Below are 21,982 nucleotides of genomic sequence, written 5' to 3'. Positions count from 1 at the left end.
CTCCTTGTAGCAAATTTTCATTTGCCGTCGCTTCTGAACTAATACCATAAATTCAAGTGTGGGGCAGAAAGGGGTAATTTGGACAAATGGGGTAATGTGAACAAATTTTCCCTCACTACTCCATCTTCTCACAGAATGGGGGTAATTTGAACCAAATTTCCCCTCCCCTACTTCATCTTCTCCCTCTCCTCTGACTCGGTAATAATCGAGTCAGCAATCTCAATCACGGTTGACTCTTCGTGATTTTTATTTTTAGTGTTGAGTGTTGTTCAGAGCGCCACAGATTCAACATACAAGAAATTACAAAATCCCCTGGGTGCTGACTGGGGTGGGTCCATGCTGCCCATGTCCGAACACATCGCGTTTGAGTCAGCACAAGACATGTTCCCGTCAGAATAAGACATATTTCCGTCAGCGTAAGTAATAGTCTCATCCGTTCCATCGCCATTGGACATATTTGGATCAGCAAAACGAATGTTTGAATCAGAACAAGACATATTTCCGTCAGCACAAGACATGGGCCCGTCAGTGTAAGAATTCTCATCCGTTCCGTCACCATTGGTCATATCATTAGCCATAGTACCATCAGCATAACGTATATTTGAATCAGCACAAGCCATAGTTCCATCGCCATTAGACATAGTTCCATCAGCATAGCGTATATTTGAATCAGCACAAGATTTGGTTAGATCAGCACGAGGCATAGGGTAGTCTGGGGACATCTGATTGGTCAGATGAACCTGAGTGATGTCCAGATAGTCTGAGTTGAGCTGATCGTCCATTGTGGTGGGAGGGGGCTTCATTTGCTGACTTAACTGTGACATTGGTTTACCACGCGACACAGACAATGGTTTACCGCCTATTTGTGATGTGTTCATCGGTTTGCCCCCCATCTGTGATGACATTGGTTTGCCGCTTATTTGTGATGACATTGGTTTGCCTCCCATCTGTGATATGTCCATTGGTTTGCCTCCCATATATGAGACTGCCATTGGTTTGCCTCCTAATTGCGAAGTGTTCATTGGTTTACCGCCCATTTGTGACGCGTTCATGGGTTTGCCTCTCATCTGAGAAATATTGACCGGTTTACCCCCAATTGAAGAGACAGACATTGGTTTGCCACCAATTTGACTCATATTCATAGGCTTGCCGCCACCCATTTGAGAGATATTCATTGGTTTACCACCCCCCTGATTTATAGGTTTCCCGCTTATTTGCGGCGGGCAAGGCATTTGTTTCCCATCCGATACAGCCATGGGTTTACCGCCCCCTTGATGTATGGTTTTACCCTTCCCCTGGCCCGGCCCTGGTTTCCGACCCTTGCCCCCATCCCATTCTGTCTGCCCTGTGGTGTATTGGCTATAACCCCCGAACGGTAAGAGCTAGCGTCTTGAAATTTGGTATGTAGCTGTCAAATGTGACAAGGATAAGATCGGTGCATTGGTTGGTGGCATTTTACCGCTTTTTGGCGGTTTTCGGTCTAGTTTAACAATATCTCGGGAACGGTATGAGCTAGAGACTTGAAATTTGGTATGTAGTTCACAAATGTGACAAGGATGCAACAGAAAACGTTTAGTTAAGACAGGTGCTGCGCTTGGCGGTATTTTGACCGCTTTTGGACGGATTTCTTGGACCGTTTTTTGGCGGTTTTCAGCTATACCGACTAAACGGTTAGAGATATGGTAAAAGTTAGGGTAAAATAATACTCAAATAAGCATCATCAATAGGATAAGGAAAGTCGTGTGATATTCACACCAGATTTTTTACATAAAGCTAAATCAAAATTTTGAAGGTGTACCTTCAAAATCAAGCCCCCCCAAAAATTTAGGCAAGAACCGCCTATGGGTTTATCTTGCCCTTAGGATCAATTTAATTTGAATGGAAATTCCATTTTATATTACTGTTTCCCATGAAGATTTTTGAGCATGAAGATATAAAAAGCACATAGAAGTACCGTAATATAAGGTAAGATTGCACCCACCAAGCTAGGCAATTTGAACGTATCCAGAACATTCTGTGGTCATTTGCTCCAGAGTTATGACAAATTTACTAAAACAAAGTGAAAATCTGGTGCAAAGTTACCCCATTTTACGGTATGCTCATTGCTAATGTTTATATTACAATAATAATAGCAAACAAACAAACTACCCCACTAACTTCCTTGTATTTGAGACATTCCATGGAAAAACTTAACCACCCTCGAAAAAAACCCCTTCGAATGGTACTTAACGACACCCTGTAGTGAGAATATTATGGCTGGGTTTACAAAGTACACATGTAGAAGATTATTCAGTCTCATCCAGTCTACAATACCTACCTATCTAAACGTGGCGTGGCTAGAGACGATCAAGCTTACAGTACGTACGTACTTACTCTTGGGTTAGTCTTTCTGTCCGTTTGTCCGATTTTGATGAAATTTTGGTAAATAATAGAAAGTAAAAAAGTAAACAATGTCAACACATTAATTGAAACCAATGAGCTACCATTGAAACTTCTAAGCTTTATGGGGCCTATTGACTTTAAACTCAACACACTGATCAATTTATCACAGAGAAAGAAGAAATTATGAACATTTAAGAATTTAACTGATGAAAAGATAGAAAAAGCCTAATTTACCTATGATGTCACCACATGACGTTTGACCCCATCCGCCTCCATCATTTAGTGCTCTCTTTCTTAAATAGGTACTTACTTACTCAGCATTAAAAAGAAGAAATTACAGTAATAGAAAGTAAAAATGCCATTATTACTTGGACTGTAGGCACATACCTAGATAGAAAAAAAGAAAGAAAGAACAGAAATTAACTGTTTCCAATAAAAGATTAATTATCTTGGTTCGTTATCAAGAATAGCAGTAACTGTTACAGTTCTGTTTTATTACTCCAATGACTATTCTCTGCTTCGTTTATATGCGTGTTGGGTCTGATCTTGCTCTCAATTGACATCAATGAAGACTCCCTGTGTCTGTGTGTTAACGACCGGACATTAAAAAAGTACGTCTTACTTATGGCTTGTGCTACGTAAATTACCGACCTCATTGATAGTCATTTTGTAAAAGCAGTAAAAAAGTAATAATGGAAAAAAATGTGTTGTCCTTGTTATTGGCCCGGAGCTAGGGGCACTTTAAGTCCAAGGAGGGAAAATACGGGAAACACCCAAAAATATTGGAAGTATCAACCACCTGGGTTAGCTACTCATTTGAAGACTTTACTTTCATCGGGGCTAAGTGAATTGGAAATATTGGAATACATCACATGTCTTCAGGCATACTCCATTGTCAAGGGTATAGGACTCTAGGTCTATCTTGCCCTTAGGATCAATAGATCAGTTGCACTTACTTGGGTGATGTTTTAAACTCATAGAGCAGGAAAAATGAGGACCAACGGAATTTTTATTTTTCTACTACGACTTCTAGATCCCGAGATAAATTGATTTAAAAAATACCGGTAAATCGTGAACTTTGATGTCACGGCATACGCTCCCGTACACGATGACGTCACATCAAATGTCCCGAGCAAAGCTCCCTAGCAGGCAACACATTAATGTGTTTGTGCGCATACGTTTCTGCGCATTTCTTTCTGCTCCTCCGCAAGCGTGCTTGCATACTGGCACTACCTAGCGGACGAAAAAACAACTGCGTAAAGTCTGATGTCACACATCTTTGAACTCTTTCATTAGAAAGGAAAATAAAAAATTAATTTTCGACTTTTAACAGTTATTTTTTCGGAGTTTTGAACTCAGATTTGGATTTTTCCCAACTTTTTACATAGGAATCGACCATTTATTTATAATTTTTACCCATTTGCAACTGCTCCATTTAATTTGAATGGAAATTCCGTTTTACAATACTGTTTCCCATGGAGATTTTTGAGCATGAAGATATAAAAAGCAGATAGAAGTATCTAGTCTCATTGCTAATGTTTGATATTACAAAAATAATAATAGCAAACAAACAAACTACCCCACTAACTTCCTTGTATTTGAGACATTCCATGGAAAAACCCTTCGAAAAAAACCCACCCTCGAAAAAAACCCCTTCGAATACTTAACGACACCCTGTAGTGAGAATATTATGGCTGGGTTTACAAGGTACACGGGTAGAGGACTATTCAGTCTCATCCAGTCTACAATACCTACCTATCTAAACGTGGCGTGGCTAGAGACGATCAAGCTTACAGTACGTACGTACTTACTACATGCCTGATCAAGCAATCATGATCATCAACCACGCCACAAGTCAGGCTGCGACACAAGAGCAAGTTAAAATACTTCATTAAATAAATGCTTGCTCAAAAAAAAAAAAAAAAAAAAAAAAAAAAAAAACAAACAAACAAACAAACAAACAAGATGCATTACCGGGAAAAATCATCACGCGATTGACCAAATGGTCACGGTCACCCATTCGGAGAGCAACCACAAGGAAAGTTGCTTAACTTCCGGGAACTAGTGCATTTCACATGCTCTTCCCACTGGCTTGATCGTCTGCAGATCCTTTAGTAATCGAAAACTTGATTCGGGTAAAGTTTAGTCCAATTACGTTCAATCTGATCCAGTTTACGAGTATATATAAAATAAAACTGATGAAAATGTATATCAAAAGGCAAACCAAAGTGAGGGTCAAAATTCATCTTGGGATGTCAGACGAAATGTCAGATAAAATAATTAAATAAGATAGGTTCATCCATGTAAAAAGATCGGTCCCTGACCAGGTTTTCGATCAGCTGAACAAAAAATGAAACTTTTTGACAAGAAGAGTTTGAAGTCTGAACCTGCTTAGGTGTTTTCTGGGTAAAACGGGCTTTAATTCGTCTGACTAGAAAGTTGAAAAAAAATAGAAAGTTGGAAATCTTAATCTTAAAAATTAAAAGAACAGAAGAAAGCTGATATAATTATTGTAAATTGTAAACCCAGCCCTCATCAATATACAACTTATCCTTAACTGAAAAATATTAAAACATACCATAATACATTATACTTATGCTATATAATTAGTGAATCCAGTCAATTGATAAACATAATTTACATTACAAAACATAATTATAATTATTTATACATTTAATTATTATTTAACATTATGAAAAAAATATATTATTATGATTATGACGTAGTTTTATTTTTCTAGGAATTACCAAAATTTAAACAAAATAAAACAAAAAATAAATAATGGAAAAAACAAATGCTCTGTGGTTTTTATTTATTTTACTTTTTTTTTATTGAAATGTTACAGGGATATGAGAGATAGATAGTTAACCCTTATCCTAACTTTTTCTTTAATAATATATGCTATTTGCTGGAAGCAAAGTTAAACAAGGGTTAAGAGAAAGGGGACTACAGACTACAGGTTCATGTTAAAGCGTTTGTTAATCTCTGAGAACACTGGAAGATCGTTCTGGGATAGTTTCCGAGAATGCTCACAGATTAACATGCACTTTAACAACACAGAATACCCGGAAGTAAACACTATAAAATTTGCTGTTTTTTTTTTACTTTGATAAAGGGGACTCTGTTTTGCAAGTAAAACACAGCCTAGGTAGAGAGTTTTAGCACCCAAAATTAGCGTCCTGTTAACTGGACTCTTTTCGTCAAAGAAAAAGAACGTTAAATAGTTCAGTTAAAGGGAAGCTAATATTGGTTGCAAAAACTCTATTATTTCTATTGAAGAGGGACTTTTCAAACCCCAATACGGTAACTTTGCACTCTTCTCTCCAGAAACTTTGCCAGACAAAACCAAGACACCTCTACTCGACTTTTTTTTTTCTCAAAATCAGATCCTGTTTGTGATATATTTATTCAATTCAATGGTAAATGATATGACTCTTACAGGGGAGTAGAAAAACTATACTTATTTAAGTAGGTATTCATATTTAATATTCTAAAATCTAAATCCTATCTATCACCCTACTGAAAATAAAGGAAGGAAATTAAAAAACGGGGGGGGGGGGGAATGTAAAATTCAAAAAAAATGGTATTCATATTATTTAATATTCTAAAATCTAAATCCTATCTACCACCCTACTGAAAATAAAGGAAGGAAATTAAAAAATGGGGGGGGGATGTCAAATTCTCAAATAAATCTGAGGGCACGGCGGTGCGCCAGGCCAAGTGTCATAAACAGGTACTTGGTACAGGTACAACATAATATGTATAATCGGCAAATAACTGATTCGGTAATTATTCAGAAGCACGACAATGAAAAAAGAAAGCTCCTTTTTGCATTTAACCTAACCCTATAACAACACTTGGGAGAATGGCCTATTGGCCAAGTTCCCGACATTTGAAAACAACATCATAACACTGCTCATTTGAGACAGCTCCTTGTAGCAAATTTTCATTTGTTGTCGCTTCTGAACTAAAACCATAAATTCCAGTGTGGGGCAGAAAGGGGTAACTTGGACAAATGGGGTAATGTGAACAAATTTTCCCCTCACTACTCCATCTTCTCACAGAATGGGGGTAATTTGAACGAAATTTCCCCTCCCCTACTTCATCTTCTCCCTCTCCTCTGACTCGGTAATAATCGAGTCAGCAATCTCAATCACGGTTGACTCTTCGTTCAGCATTTGCTCTTCAGTTTCCCGCGCCCCCACCATCGCCCCATAACTCATTCTGCCCCTGGGTGCTGACTGGGGCGGGTCCATGCTGCCCATGTCCGAACACATCGCGTTTGAGTCAGCACAAGACATATTTCCGTCAGCACAAGACATGTTCCCGTCAGAATAAGACATATTTCCGTCAGCGTAAGTAATAGTCTCATCCGTTCCATCGCCATTGGACATATTTGGATCAGCAAAACGAATGTTTGAATCAGAACAAGACATATTTCCGTCAGCACAAGACATGGGCCCGTCAGTGTAAGAATTCTCATCCGTTCCGTCACCATTGGTCATATCATTAGCTATAGTACCATCAGCATAACGTATATTTGAATCAGCACAAGCCATAGTTCCATCGCCATTAGACATGGTTCCATCAGCATAGCGTATATGTCAGCACAAGACATGGGCCCGTCAGTGTAAGAATTCTCATCCGTTCCGTCACCATTGGTCATATCATTAGCCATAGTACCATCAGCATAACGTATATTTGAATCAGCACAAGCCATAGTTCCATCGCCATTAGACATGGTTCCATCAGCATAGCGTATATTTGAATCAGCACAAGATTTGGTTAGATCAGCACGAGGCATAGGGTAGTCTGGGGACATCTGATTGGTCAGATGAACCTGAGTGATGTCCAGATAGTCTGAGTTGAGCTGATCGTCCATTGTGGTGGGAGGGGGCTTCATTTGCTGACTTAACTGTGACATTGGTTTACCACGCGACACAGACAATGGTTTACCGCCTATTTGTGATGTGTTCATCGGTTTGCCCCCCATCTGTGATGACATTGGTTTGCCGCTTATTTGTGATGACATTGGTTTGCCTCCCATCTGTGATATGTCCATTGGTTTGCCTCCCATATATGAGACTGCCATTGGTTTGCCTCCTAATTGCGAAGTGTTCATTGGTTTACCGCCCATTTGTGACGCGTTCATGGGTTTGCCTCTCATCTGAGAAATATTGACCGGTTTACCCCCAATTGAAGAGACAGACATTGGTTTGCCACCAATCCCATATATGAGACTGCCATTGGTTTGCCTCCTATTTGCGAAGTATTCATTGGTTTACCGCCCATCTGTGACGCGTTCATGGGTTTGCCTCTCATCTGAGAAATATTGACCGGTTTACCCCCAATTGAAGAGACAGACATTGGTTTGCCACCAATTTGACTCATATTCATAGGCTTGCCGCCACCCATTTGAGAGATATTCATTGGTTTACCACCCCCCTGATTTATAGGTTTCCCGCTTATTTGCGGCGGGCAAGGCATTTGTTTCCCATCCGATACAGCCATGGGTTTACCGCCCCCTTGATGTATGGTTTTACCCTTCCCCTGGCCCGGCCCTGGTTTCCGACCCTTGCCCCCATCCCATTCTGTCTGCCCTGTGGTGTATTGGCTATAACCCCCTGACCCCATGCCTACCTTCTCGTACCCCCCTGTCTGTTCGTTATAGCAACACGGGGGGTATTGGATCACGTCTGTGTTGATCACTTGGGGCGAGAGGTCCCCGGCGTGAGGGGTAACTGGAGACGGTAGTGGTGAGTTGGCATCGGTGCAGGCCAGGGAGGGCGGGGTCACTTGACTCGCGTACGCCTCGATCGTCATTGCTTCCGGGGATTTGGGCTTCACACCTGGCGAGAGGAGAATTGATATTGATATAAGTATTAGAAGTAATAGGGGACAAAGTTGGTGTAGTGGTAATGCGCTTACCTATGTACTTAGCGAAAAGTAAAACGCGCAAGTGGTGATGAGGTTTGATTATTATTACTCCTGTTTTAATTGATAACTTTATCTTTTTGATGTTCTCTCGTCTGAGAACACTAAACCCAGCATCTAAATGAGACGTATTGCCTCTGTTCGCCTAGTCCACTTGATAAAATATGCCAGAATTTGTTCACTGTTTTGTCTCAGAACTATTGATATAAGTGTTAGAAGTAATAGGGGACAAAGTTGGTGTAGTGGTAATGCGCTTACCTATGTACCTACTTAGCGAAAAGTAAAACGCGCAAGTGGTGATGAGGTTTGATTATTATTACTCCTGTTTTAATTGATAACTTTATCTTTTTGATGTTCTCTCGTCTGAGGACACTAAACCCAGCATCTAAATGAGACGTATTGCCTCTGTTCGCCTAGTCCACTTGATAAAATATGCCAGAATTTGTTCACTGTTTCATCTCAGAATGACTGGCTTTCTATAATGTCCTCCTTCTCTCCTTCGGTTTCGGGACAGTAAGACCTCCGTTGTTACAGTTCCCTCTATCAAACCTTTTAAAATACAGTGTAGTTCAGAAGATGATACTCACACTTCTTATTTCCCTTATAGTTGGCTAGCTGTCTATACACCTGTTTGATTTTGCTCACTACAGGATGGTTCAGAGATACTTACACTTCTTATTTCCCTTATAGTTGGCTAGCTGTCGGTACACCTGTTTGATTCGTTCTATATTGATTTTGCTCACTACAGGGTGGTTCAGAGATACTTACACTTCTTATTTCCCTTATAGTTGGCTAGCTGTCGGTACACCTGTTTGATTCGTTCTATATTGATTTTGCTCACTACAGGATGGTTCAGAGATACTTACACTTCTTATTTCCCTTATAGTTGGCTAGCTGTCGGTACACCTGTTTGATTCGTTCTATATTGATTTTGCTCACTACAGGATGGTTCACCATAGGGAGGGGATAATCTACGCCTACGACACACTTGCTGGCTTTCTGCACACTCAGGGGCGCCATCCACGGCTCGTGAATATACCGTGTGGGTACGTTCTTGAGTACCGGGAGGTAACGACTGAAATCAAATAGAGTAAAACACAAAATATAAGACATCTTGATGGTGATGGAGGACTCGGTAACTTTGGGTCACCCATTCGGAGAGCAACCACGAGGAAAGTTGCTTAACTTCCGGGAACTAGTGCATTTCACGTCCTATTCCCACTGGCTTGATCGTCTGTAGGTCCTTTAGTAATCGAAAACTTGATTCAGGTAAAGTTTAGTCCAATTACGTTCACTCTGATCCAGTTTACGAGTATATATAAAATAAAACTGATGTAAATGTATATCAAAAGGCAAACCAAAGAAGGCCAAAGTGAGGGTCAAAATTCATCTTGGGATGTCAGACGAAATGTCAGATAAAATAATTAAATAAGATAGGTTAATCCATGTAAAAAGATCGGTCCCTGACCAGGTTTTCGATCAGCTGAACAAAAAATGAAACTTTTTAACAAGAAGAGTTTGAAATCTGAAACTGCTTAGGTGTTTTCCGGGTAAAAAGGTCTTTAATTCGTCTGACTAGAAAGTTGAAAAAAATAGAAAGTTGGAAATCTTAATCTTAAAAATAAAAAGATGTCTCAGAATGACTGACTTTCCATAATGTCCTCCTTCTCTCCTTCGGTTTCCGGACGATAAGACCTCCGTTGTTACAGTTCCCTCTATCAAACCTTTTAAAATACAGTGTAGTTCAGAAGATGGTACTCACACTTCTTATTTCCCTTATAGTTGGCTAGCTGTCGGTACACCTGTTTGATTCGTTCTATATTGATTTTGCTCACTACAGGATGGTTCACCATAGGGAGGGGATAATCTACGCCTACGACACACTTGCTGGCTTTCTGCACACTCAGGGGCGCCATCCACGGCTCGTGAATATACCGTGTGGGTACGTTCTTGAGTACCGGGAGGTAACGACTGAAATCAAATAGAGTAAAACACAAAATATAAGACATCTTGATGGTGATGGAGGACTCGGTAACTTTGTGAAGTTCCATACGAAATTGAGATGATTTTTTTCAAGAGGTTTGACAGAGGGAACTGTAACTGCTATGGTCTTATCGTCCCGAAATCGAAGAGAGAAGGAAGACAGGATAGAAGAAAGCCAGCCGTTCCGAGAACGAACATTATCCCATCAGGATAAAATCCGCCCCGGGCGGGAATCGAACCCGCGGCCTAGCGCTTACAAGGCAGACGCGCTACCAATTGCTAATGTCTCACTTTTCAAATAGCAGGTAATTAAATTTGGATTAACTCTATTCTTCAAAGCTCTCTGTTTGAGCGGAGATGAAATGAAATGATTTATACTCTTCACTTCGGTTGGTAGGCGAAACATGTCTGTCTTCAAATAAAAACCAAGAGGTAAAGTATTTTTTTCATTCCATCTCAATAAAACATTTATGGTAGTGCTTATTATTATTTAGACTCTCAGCTTAGAATAAGTTGTTCCATTATACCAACAGTTTAATAGAGCACCTCTTTATTAATCTTATAATTAAAATCAAGATCCATTCACTCATTCACATTTCACACACTGATCGCTCTATCTCCTGAACCACAACACCTAGAAAGCTGAAATTTGGTAGGAATATTCCTTTTATGATCTAGGTGTGCAATAAGAAAGGATTTTGTGAAAATCTAAACCGATCTTGAGATATGATCAGTTTTTTATCGCTAAAATCTCCGCCATAAGAAATACACAGAGTGCAGAGACTGCGGGAGAGAAATGTTCCGCTCTCGACCAAAATTTTGAGTTTCGTTTATGTTTTTAGTTTGATAACTATGCAGCTAATAGGGAGCGCGCAGCGCGACCGTATTTTTATTATTTTCTACAAGTTCGGCCATGCCTTGGGATGAATTCAGCTAGTATTGATATAATTTCGCTTATAGTAAATTACAAAAAAATGGAAGTTACGGAAAAACAAAGTTACAAATTAAATAAAAATAAAAAGAAATGAAATTAAATAAATTTTCAAGGACCGGAAGGAACGAATGGAGGGTAAAATCCTCTTCAATTAAGACCTTGGCAGTTGTACGGTGACGTAAAACCCATTAATCAGAGAAAATAATATCAATGGTGTTACTGAAGATAATATCTTTAATTATATAATAACCAGGTCGCACACATTTCTAAAATAGCCGATAGGTAGCCCTTGTACCAGAATCAATTACATATGTCAATATTTGGCTTTGCAAATTTCAAATTATATAATTTAATATTTCCAATAACACAAAAATACCCCGTTTAACAGACGTCCACTCTAATTAGCTTCAAGTAGAAATGTAGGACTCGCTATTAGTTGACAAACCTAATAGTCTAATCAACACAAACAACAGATTTGTTTGAAAACAAGAAAAACAGATTCTGCACGTATTTTATATCTGCTCATTAATCGAAGAAAAAAAAGCTATTTCCTAGCATAGAAATAGCTGGATTATTTTCTAATCTAGGATTTTGAAGTCAAGTTATGAGAGTAGTGTGCGTTATATCAAGTTTATTACTGACGGTTCTGGTGACAAGTGCTATGGATGTAAGTATTTTAGCGCCTCTCTGATAAATAGAGATATGTCAAGAATGAGTGAGGGAAACGAACTAAGCTGTATTTTATTATACGTATGTAACTGTAATAAGTGTGTAAATGCAAACCAAATTGGTATCTTAATATGTCAAGTCAATACATACGAGTAAAATTAGAAAAAGAATTTCAGAGAAAAAGAACTGTAAATAGTCTTATGGTACAGAAATCGAACGCAGGACAGGAGAAAGCCAGCCGTTCGGAGAGCAAACCTTATGGTACCCGAGATCAATGTGATTTCTTCATTTCGGTATTTCTCAAAGATACGGCGGTATCTTGAGGATAAAGAAATTGAGAAATCACATTAAACCTTATCTGTTTAGGATAAAGTTCGCCCCGGGCGTGAATCGAACCCGCGACCTAGCGCTAGCAGGGGGAACATTCTAGTCTCATTCTTCATAGTGAGCCAACTGAGCCCCACTACATTGACAGGAGAGCTCTCAATAGAATAGAATAGAATGTTTGTATATTTGCTTAACAAATGTTTTACAAAGGTTTTGGGTTGGCAAATTGGCATTATTACAAACTGTCATTTTTAAAAAAGTTTTCAAAATTTAGAACAAAAATAGAAAAAGAATATAATGTTTGAATACAAGCCTGATCGCATTGGCAGAGTAAAAAATAAATGAAAAAAATATTCAACATTTGAATTTAGGGTAAATTGAATAGGTATTTCATCTTCATTACCTATAACTAGATTGATAGGTATACTACTACTTATATGTAGTTTTGATCTAATGAAATCTTGAATCAGATCTTGAATTTCCAAATGTATTATTTACAATCAATATCAAAGATTGCGCTAGATAAAACAAGTCATAACAAAATAATGACCCTTTCAAATCTTGTGTTCTTATTGGGACAGCCTTTATTTATTTATTTTTTCCACAGGATGAAAATTATAATTCAGATCGGAAGAGCGGCTTATATTTATTTTATTCTTTTCCACAGGATGAAAATCATTATAATTCTATTAATTTTATTTTATTTTTTTTTTTTTTTTTCCCAGGATGAGCATAGTTCTAATTTCATCCTCCAGACTTCGCCACACAACATCCATACCAGAGATATAAATAAGAAAATCATGAAAATTGTTACAGACGAAACCGAACTCGCTCACACCGTGCATAAAAATGGAGATAAAAAGCCCATCGTATCAGCACTCAAAAAGAATGTCAGCTTGGAAGTCATATTTTAAAACCAACAGAATTCCTCTTGCAAAGATTATCTCAAACGGGCAACATCTTAAGCATAAAGGAGTATGCTCCCTCTGGACCAATAATTTCGTGAAATATTTTATATGTTAAGTTTAAATTAATAAAAAATATTTTAGATTTTAAGGAGTAAAAAAAAAAACTAAACTCAAACGAGATTTACAGATTTTCTTTTTTTCTTCTTTTTTTTATTTTTCTTGATCTTTTTCAATAGGTTAACAACAATATTTAAATAAAGTTCTCTGGCCATCCAAAGGGACAATTGCTCGAGCATCATAAGCACGTTCCCCTCTGGAATGATGTTAGATGAAGTATAAAGTTCTCTGGCCATCCAAAGGGACAATTGCTCGAGCATCATAAGCACGTTCCCCTCTGGAATGATGTTAGATGAAGTATTTTATCTATGAAAATATTTGGATTTAAAGATCCGTGGCCGAGTGGGTATTACACGAGGCTTGCACACCGGATGTTCTGGGTTCGATTTCCGGCGAGGTCGGAGTTTCTACGGCTCTGTGTCGAGGTGCACTCATTCAATTCAATAATGAAATTTCATTTTGATTAATTTACAATGAACATTTATTTTTTATTACATATTTTTAATTTTCTTTTTTCCGGAAATGAATTTTCCGGAAAAACTCCAAACCATCAACAACCCCATTGAACTTATGAAAATAGAGCACTCTCTAACAATTGATGAAAATGAAAACTTTAAAAAACATGATGTTGCACCAACTGTAGCTAAAGCAAAGGCACTTGAAACCATCCACACCCAATACCCTGCAGAACAATGGCTCCATGTGTATACAGACGGCTCAATGCAAGACCCAGAAAAAGGAGCAGGTGCAGGCATAACATGTGACCTTTTTGCATTCTACAAAGGATTAGGACCACATACTACAAACTATGATGGAGAAATCGAAGCCATAAAATTTGCCATCCAACAACTCCTTTTCAGAACACACAAATTCAATAAGGTAGTAATCCTAAGTGACTCAAAAGCCGCCATTCAATCTATTGTCAGTATGGACGAAACACCAACAAGAGAGATACAAGAAATAAGAAAAATGCTCCAACAACTCAAATCCCTAAAGAAACAGGTCAACCTTCAGTGGATCCCAGCACACTGTGGCATACATGGCAACGAAACAGCAGATATACTTGCCAAAAAAGGAACTGAAATTATTTCCACCCAAACAAGAAATTTACCTTTTCAATCAGCAAAACGCTTAATAAACCTAAGAAGCAACCATCAACACAAAAACTGGTTGAAACGTGAAGGAGCTGGGAAAAAGTGGAAAGATTTAATAGACAAACCAGAAATAATCCCTGAACTACCAAGAAAAACAGCAGTTGCCAACTTTAGACTTATGACAGGACATGACTGTCTTGCGCAACATTTACACCGGATAGGTTGTAAAGACACCCCCATCTGCCCACTATGTAATCTGCAAGCAATTATGAACGCAGAACATTTACTAATATGTCCTGGCCTTTCAAACAACGACAACTTGGTAGCAAAGTATTGGGATGCACGAGGGAAAATGACCTAATAGTCAACTCCGAGCATTTGAAAACAACATTTTTATTTGGTGTCTTGGAAGTATGTAATAATACTTTGAGTTAACTCAGTTTAAATAAACTGATAATGACACAAGAATTAATAATATTACTCTCTCCTTACATCCTCCTCTCCCTCAATAGTTCTGTTTTTAATTATAGTACTTACCAAGTTCCAAGTTGCAGTACTTGCTGTGTACTTGTGCAACAAGCAATTTCTGGAGACCTCTCATAATTTAATCAGCCATTTAAAGTATTTAAAAGGTGCAATCTTGTACTTTACCTAAGTATGTAAAAAGTGATTGTCATATACATACTTACTAGCTATAACATAGATGGTGAGATTTCTTACCTTAAATGAAACTGTCCAAGTTGAACTGTAGGTACTCTTGAGATTCCAGTTTTTCAAACAATAATCAGAACTTCCGCATGTGTACGTATTTGTCCTATTTTACTGATGAACTTTCAAAAGATAAGTTAGATAAGCTGGTGTATTTCCCAATCGCTATTTCGGTATTCGAATTTCGATTTTTCCTTTTCTTCATAACCTCAAAAATTTGAAAATCTGAAATGTTTACATTTTTCTCTATGACGTCATTCCCGTTCAGAAATGCGGTCGCAGTGAAATGGAATGAACATTTTTATTTGAGGGAATTTTTAGTGGGATTTTTTTTTTCTCCCGTCGGGAAATCCGTCTCCATGCTCCATGAAATATCGCATGGATATGTTGAGATTACTCATTACGAGTACCTACTGCATACGTTGTCAGAATATGGAATCCGAGGCTAATTATATTCACTCGCATCTGAAAAATTAAATATTCCACCTTCTCGTGTCATAAGCATATATAATGAAGATATCAACATGATTCTTTTGGTAACTGATCCTTAACAATATTCCACATTACTAAAACTGTTTTACTGCAAGAAGGCCTGGAGTAAAGGGACTTTTCAGTCTTAACAGGGTATATTCTATTTTTCTATTCTATTCTATTCTACATAGGTTTGGATGGAACCTTTTTGTATAACAAGCTTCAATCGTTATATTATTATTTGAACAAATAATAATTAACTGTTCCAATTATTCTTTTCAATAAATAGGTAACTTTGTGAAGTTCCATACGAAATTGAGATGAAATGAAATGATTTATACTCTTCACTTCGGTTGGTAGGCGAAACATGTCTGTCTTCAAATAAAAACCAAGAGGTAAAGTAATTTTTTCATTCCATCTCAACAAAACATTTATGGTAGTGCTTTATTATTATTTAGACTCTCAGCTTAGAATAAGTTGTTCCATTATACCAACAGTTGAATAGAGCACCTCTGTTTACGCGATACCGGGTCGGTACGTCAACACCACCCGGTAAACTTTGTCCAGAGAGGCATTAAACTTGTCTAAAATATTAGATCGAAGCATAGGCCTCTCTCTCTGCGCTCCTCAGTTCCTAAAGTGCCACACCACACGATACATATCACGCCATACAGTCCACACAGTGAACACACCTTTTCCAATCCACACCATCCCTATGGTAATAAGCTCACAGCGCGTCGTACGATATTGGTAGATGACGTCATCACGGGAGTACAGTGTTGTCATTATTCTTTTCAATAAATATTATTCAATGTCCAATTTTTTTAAACCTCGATCATTTCAAAAACATAGGGTAAGTGTACCATTTATTCGCTCACCTAAAAAACGTACCATTTATTGACCCACCTGTACCATACGCCACATAAGTCTGAACTGGACGAACTTTTTCAAGATCCAATTTCATCAAAAGAAAGGACTCACCTCTTTATTAATATTGATATAATTTCGCTTATAGTAAATTACAAATGGAAGTTACGGAAAAACAAAGTTACAAATTAAATAAAAATAAAAAGAAATGAAATTAAACAAATTTTCAAGGACCGGAAGGAACGAATGGAGGGTAAAATCCCCTTCAATTAAGACCTTGAAAGTTATACGGTGACGTAAAAGGGTTATTTTCCTCCTAATTTCCTCCTAGGGTTATTTTCCTCCTAATTTCCTCGAAGACATTCCTTTTCAACACCTCCTTGAATTGGGTGCAGATGTTGGGGCATTCGCGCGCGGACTCAAAGACTGCTATCGAACCAGTGCTATTCAAAAATTGTAGTCATAAAAGCAAAAATTAGAAAAATAAATGTGAGCAGGTGGGCCAATAAATAGTACGTTTTTTAGGTGGGCGAATAAATGGTACACTTACCCTATGTAGATTAGGATTGTAGCAAGAACCATACATTTTAACAAAGACCAACAAGTGATTATTATAAACTCATATTGATATAAAAACTTACCAATAAATATTATTCAATGTCCAATTATTTATAAACCTCGATCATTTCAAAAACATATGTAGATTAGGATTGTAGCAAGAACCATACGTTTTAACAAAGACCAACAAGTGATTATTATAAACTCATATTGATATAAAAACTTAAATAAAATAAATTTTTACTTAATAAATAAATTATTATTAAAAATCAAGAACAAGGATTTAGAAAATAAATTCCCGTTTTCATCAAAAATGAAGTGTGGTCTATTTCACTTTGTGACTTTCTGTTGCCTTCTCATATTTGTAACACAGTTGACTCAAGTAAGTATAATCCTTTTTTTTAAGAGGCTGGATAGAGGGAACTATAACTGCTAGAGTCTTATCGTTCCGAAATCGAAGAGAACAAGAAGACAGGATAGGAGAAAGCCAACCGTTCCGAGAACGAACCGTATCTGTTTAGGATAAAGTTTAGTCTGGTTCAATGGTACAATATCTGATAATTTAACCGTTTTAAATTTAAATCGATTTATCTCCGGATCTAGAAGTCGTAGAAGTTTTCCTAGTTCCTCATTTTTACTTTTTTTTCTCTCTCTTTGACTTTGAAACCTCACCTAAGTAAGCACAACTGGTTTGTTATGTACATCTTTTGCAGGTTTCACCAGCGAATTCAAAAGCAAATACCGCTCAAGATCCTGATAGAGAACTGTTTAAAAAATCTCAACGAGAATTGCAGGAAAAGTTAAAACGACTAGGCCGAGGACCCACTGAAAACTCTGATAATTTATCCAAGAAACAAATGTTGAAGACTTCAGTAGATGTTTTATTTTAGTAATCCACTACAATTTAGATTAACCAAGCTACTCTGATTTAACTTAATTTAACCAAGATACAAATGGCCAAGTTTTCAATAGATGTTTTGTCCTAGTACTGAAAACTACAATTTAACCAAGATACAAATGGCAAAGTCTTCTGTAGATGTTTTATTTTAGTAATCCACTACAATTTAAATTAACCAAGCTACTCTGATTTAACTTAATTTAACCAAGATACAAATGGCCAAGTTTTCAATAGATGTTTTGTCCTAGTACTGAAAACTACAATTTAACCAAGATACAAATGACAAAGTCTTCTGTAGATGTTTTAATTTAGTAATCCACTACAATTTAAATTAACCAAGCTACTCTGATTTAACTTAATTTAACCAAGATACAAATGGCAAAGTCTTCAGTAGATGTTTTATTTTAGTAATCCACTACAATTTAAATTAACCAAGCTACTCTGATTTAACTTAATTTAACCAAGATACAAATGGCCAAGTTTTCAGTAGATGTTTTGTTCTAGTACTGAAAACTACAATTTAACCAAGATACAAATGGCAAAGTCTTCAGTAGATGTTTTATTTTAGTAATCCACTACAATTTAAATTCAACAACTTCTTTTCAGAACACACAAATTCAATAAGGTAGTAATCCTAAGTAACTCAAAAGCCGCTATTCAATCTATTGTCAATATGGACGAAACACCAACAAGAGAGATACAAGAAATAAGAAAAATGCTCCAACAACTCAAATCCCTAAAGAAACAGGTCAACCTTCAGTGGATCCCAGCACACTGTGGCATACATGGCAATGAAACAGCAGATATACTTGCCAAAAAAGGAACTGAAATTATTTCCACCCAACAAGAAATTTACCTTTTCAATCAGCAAAACGCTTAATAAACCTAAGAAGCAACCATCAACATAAAAACTGGTTGAAACGTGAAGGAGCTGGCAAAAAGTGGAAATATTTAATAGACAAACCAGAAATAATCCCTGAACTACCAAGAAAAACAGCAGTTGCCAACTTTAGACTTATGACAGGACATGACTGTCTTGCGCAACATTTACACCGGATAGGTTGTAAAGACACCCCCATCTGCCCACTATGTAATCTGCAAGCAATTATGAACGCAGAACATTTATTAATATGTCCTGGCACAGCGTGAACGACCTAAAAAAAAAAAAATATGTCCTGGCCTTTCAAACAACGACAACTTGGTAGCAAAGTATTGGGATGCACGAGGGAAAATGACCTAATAGTTTGAAGTCTTCAGTAGATGTTTTATTTTAGTAATCCACTACAATTTAGATTAACCAAGCTACTCTGATTTAACTTAATTTAACCAAGATATAAATGGCCAAGTTTTCAGTAGATGTTTTATTTTAGTAATCCACTACAATTTAAATTAACCAAGCTACTCTGACTTAACTTAATTTAACCAAGAAACAAATGGCCAAGTTTTCTGTTGATGTGTTGTTTTAGTAATTTAGTAAGACAAGGCATCCTAGAGTTCTCAAGCATAATTTACCTGAAGACAAAGGAGATTTTTCTGAGAGCTTGCACATAATGGCAAGCTGTACACAAGTCAAGGTGTAAATGTACGCCAATTGATGATTCTCATGAAAAATATAACTGTCCAAATGTATTTTTTTCGTAAAGATCGTCAAAAATAATAAATAATCCGAACTGACAATTTAACCAAGATACAAATGGCAAAGTCTTCTGTTGATATGTTGTTTTAGTAAGACAAGGCATCCTGGAGTTCTCAAACAGAATTTACCTGAAGACAAAGGAGATTTTTCTGAGAGCTTGCACACAATGGCAAGCTGTACTAAAAAAAGGAATTTTAATTGTGTTAAGCATAAATGCTTGTCACAAATGTCGTTCCCTGCTTAATGCACTACGCTAAATTTTATGACTTGACTTGGACTCGAACCACCAACCTCCAGATCCGAAGTCCACCGAGCTAACCACTACACCACTGAGGTTGGTTGGCAAGCTGTACTAGCAACAAGTCAAGGTGTAAATGTACGCCAAAGCCAACATGTCCGGCTAGGGGACGTTCGACAGGGCGTAAATCAGTGTCCAGGAACCATAAACAAGGAGCAAAACAATAACAAATCTAGCACCCTAGCTTCAGCTGTTAGTTAGATTATGGTTTATATATGCTTTAAAATCTATAAGATCAAGCTAAAGTCCTTACAACGTGATTTAAATCCAGCAAACCTACAGAATTGTAAATGTAATGTAAATGCAGTTTCTTTGTGTTATTATGTCACAACTTTGGTGCTCACTGCAGCATTGTAGGATTTTTTCCAATATCTCATTAAGCCTAACATCCAATGTTTACCTACCATGCTCGCACCGGTCGCTATGCGCATTTATATGTCATAGCTATACATTTTCCTCACGAGTCTGAGTGGGCCCCGCAACAGCCAGTCACGGAGTCAATCATTTGCTTGATACAAATTTCTTGACCCCGCCGGGAATCGAACCCGGGTCTCCCGCGTGCTAGGCGAGTGCAGTGACCACTACGCCATGGGAGCTGAAACCTACAGAATTGACAGGTTCATCTCAGTCAGTCCCTTTAGACATTGTGTATTTGATTCTTGATCCATTGATTTTAGGCACTTTAACACAGTTAATATTTACTTTATAACATTCCATCAAAGAAGGTTAAGTAGTCCCAGGGAGGTTCTATATTTCTTGTAAACTTGTGTTATACAATCACATACAGGGAACGTATGCTGGAATATGCTATTCCTACTTTATTGCATAACTATTGTCAGGAATTCTTAGATGAAGAGAAAAAAGATGTAATAAAAAGTAAAATAAAAAAAAGTTTACTGCGAGATTCAAACTCGATATTGTAAAAGTTACCTACCTACTTGTAATGAGGAAAAAAAACACACACAGATACCTACCTAGTTTAGACAAGAGATGAGAATGAGAACCATCCCCAAAAAAGTTAGGGCTTAGCTTAGGAGATGCTTTATTGTAAAGTTTAATTTTTGTTAAAATAAATGTACCATATTAAATCTAAATCGATTGTTCAAAATAAAGCAAACGATTTGAATTCAATTTGAAAATGTTGCCATGGAACTCGTCTGCCTTGTAAGCGATAGATCGCGAATCGGATTCCCGTTCGAGGCGGATTTTCTCCTAAACAGATAAAGTTTTGTTCTCGGAACGGCTGGCTTTCTCCTATCCTGTCTTCCTTCGTTTTAGGAACGATAAAACCTCAATAGTTACCTCTATCAAACCTATAAAAGAACTTACCGAATAAAGTCGCCATTGGGGTCAGCTTTGCGTCCAAACTTGACGGGACAATAACAGTGTTCAATTTCAATTTTCAATTCAATAAAGCATTTATTTTGTACAAATGTACGTTTGCTTATTTTACATGGAAATTACATACAGAATTACAAACATAATGAATACAGAGAGCAACAACTGAAATGTGACGAGCGTAAAGGAAGAAGGGGAAGAAGAGGAAGGGGAAGAAGAAGGGGAAGAACAAGAAGAAGAGGAGGAGGAGGAGGAGAAAGAATATGGGGAGGAAGAAAAAGAAGAAGAAGGGGAAGAAGAAGAGGAAGAAGAAGAGGAGGAAGGGGAAGAAGAAGAGGAAGAAGAAGGGGAAGAAGAAGAGGAAGAAGAAGGGGAAGAAGAAGAGGAAGGGGAAGAAGAGGAGGAGGAGAAAGAGGAAAAAGAATATGGGGAGGAAGAAGAAGAAGGGGAAGAAGAAGAAGGGGAAGAAGAAGAAGGGGAAGAAGAAGAGGAGGAGGAGGAGAAAGAGGAAAAAGAGTATGGGGAGGAAGAAAAAGAAGAAGAAGAGGAAGAAGAAGGGGAAGAAGAAGAGGAAGAAGAAGAGGAGGAAGGGGAAGAAGAAGAGGAAGAAGAAGGGGAAGAAGAAGAGGAAGAAGAAGAGGAGGAAGGGGAAGAAGAAGAGGAAGAAGAAGGGGAAGAAGAAGAGGAAGAAGAAGAGGAGGAAGGGGAAGAAGAAGAGGAAGAAGAAGGGGAAGAAGAAGAGGAAGAAGAAGAGGAGGAAGGGGAAGAAGAAGAGGAAGAAGAAGGGGAAGAAGAAGAGGAAGAAGAAGAGGAGGAAGGGGAAGAAGAAGAGGAAGAAGAAGGGGAAGAAGAAGAGGAAG

At 37.7% G+C, this 21,982-nt stretch overlaps 2 protein-coding genes and 1 non-coding gene across 3 annotated transcripts in view; all 3 read right to left on the bottom strand.

Moving 5' to 3' along the window:
* Positions 1 to 269: 269 nt before the first annotated feature.
* On the bottom strand, positions 270 to 1,364 carry LOC108252250. The gene is made up of 2 exons (XM_017443599.2): positions 965 to 1,364; positions 270 to 907 (listed from the first exon to the last, which is right to left on the bottom strand). The coding sequence occupies exons 1-2, from the start codon at positions 1,254 to 1,256 to the stop codon at positions 270 to 272; spliced, it is 930 nt and encodes a 309-aa protein (XP_017299088.1). The 5' UTR covers positions 1,257 to 1,364.
* A 4,681-nt stretch (positions 1,365 to 6,045) lies between these two features.
* The window catches only part of LOC103508066, a gene marked incomplete at its 5' end in the record, with an annotated part of 22,107 nt that continues 6,170 nt past the window's right edge, over positions 6,046 to 21,982 (bottom strand). The window contains 4 exons of the mRNA XM_017443597.2: positions 6,046 to 6,824; positions 6,986 to 7,369; positions 7,609 to 8,231; positions 10,079 to 10,287. Of these exons, the coding sequence (XP_017299086.2) occupies positions 6,480 to 6,824; positions 6,986 to 7,369; positions 7,609 to 8,231; positions 10,079 to 10,287 (1,561 nt within the window). The remainder of the gene's footprint in view (positions 6,825 to 6,985; positions 7,370 to 7,608; positions 8,232 to 10,078; positions 10,288 to 21,982) is intronic.
* Positions 20,309 to 20,380, bottom strand: Trnaa-agc. Its single transcript has one exon. It is a non-coding gene; the product is annotated as a tRNA-Ala (tRNA).

This window comes from Diaphorina citri, unplaced genomic scaffold (genome assembly GCF_000475195.1).
Source record: "Diaphorina citri unplaced genomic scaffold, Diaci psyllid genome assembly version 1.1 scaffold364, whole genome shotgun sequence".
Lineage (NCBI taxonomy): Eukaryota > Metazoa > Arthropoda > Insecta > Hemiptera > Psyllidae > Diaphorina > Diaphorina citri.
This window is presented reverse-complemented; position numbering and strand designations above follow the sequence as displayed.

What these genes read in the sequence shown, in the direction of transcription:
- LOC108252250 (XM_017443599.2), bottom strand. Translation starts at nt 1,256, where the DNA reads ATGGCTGTATCGGATGGGAAACAAATGCCTTGCCCGCCGCAAATAAGC. An exon ending in CTCATATATGGGAGGCAAAC is followed by an intron (nt 908 to 964) that starts CAATGGACATAT and finishes TAAGCGGCAAAC; the next exon opens with CAATGTCATCACAGATGGGG.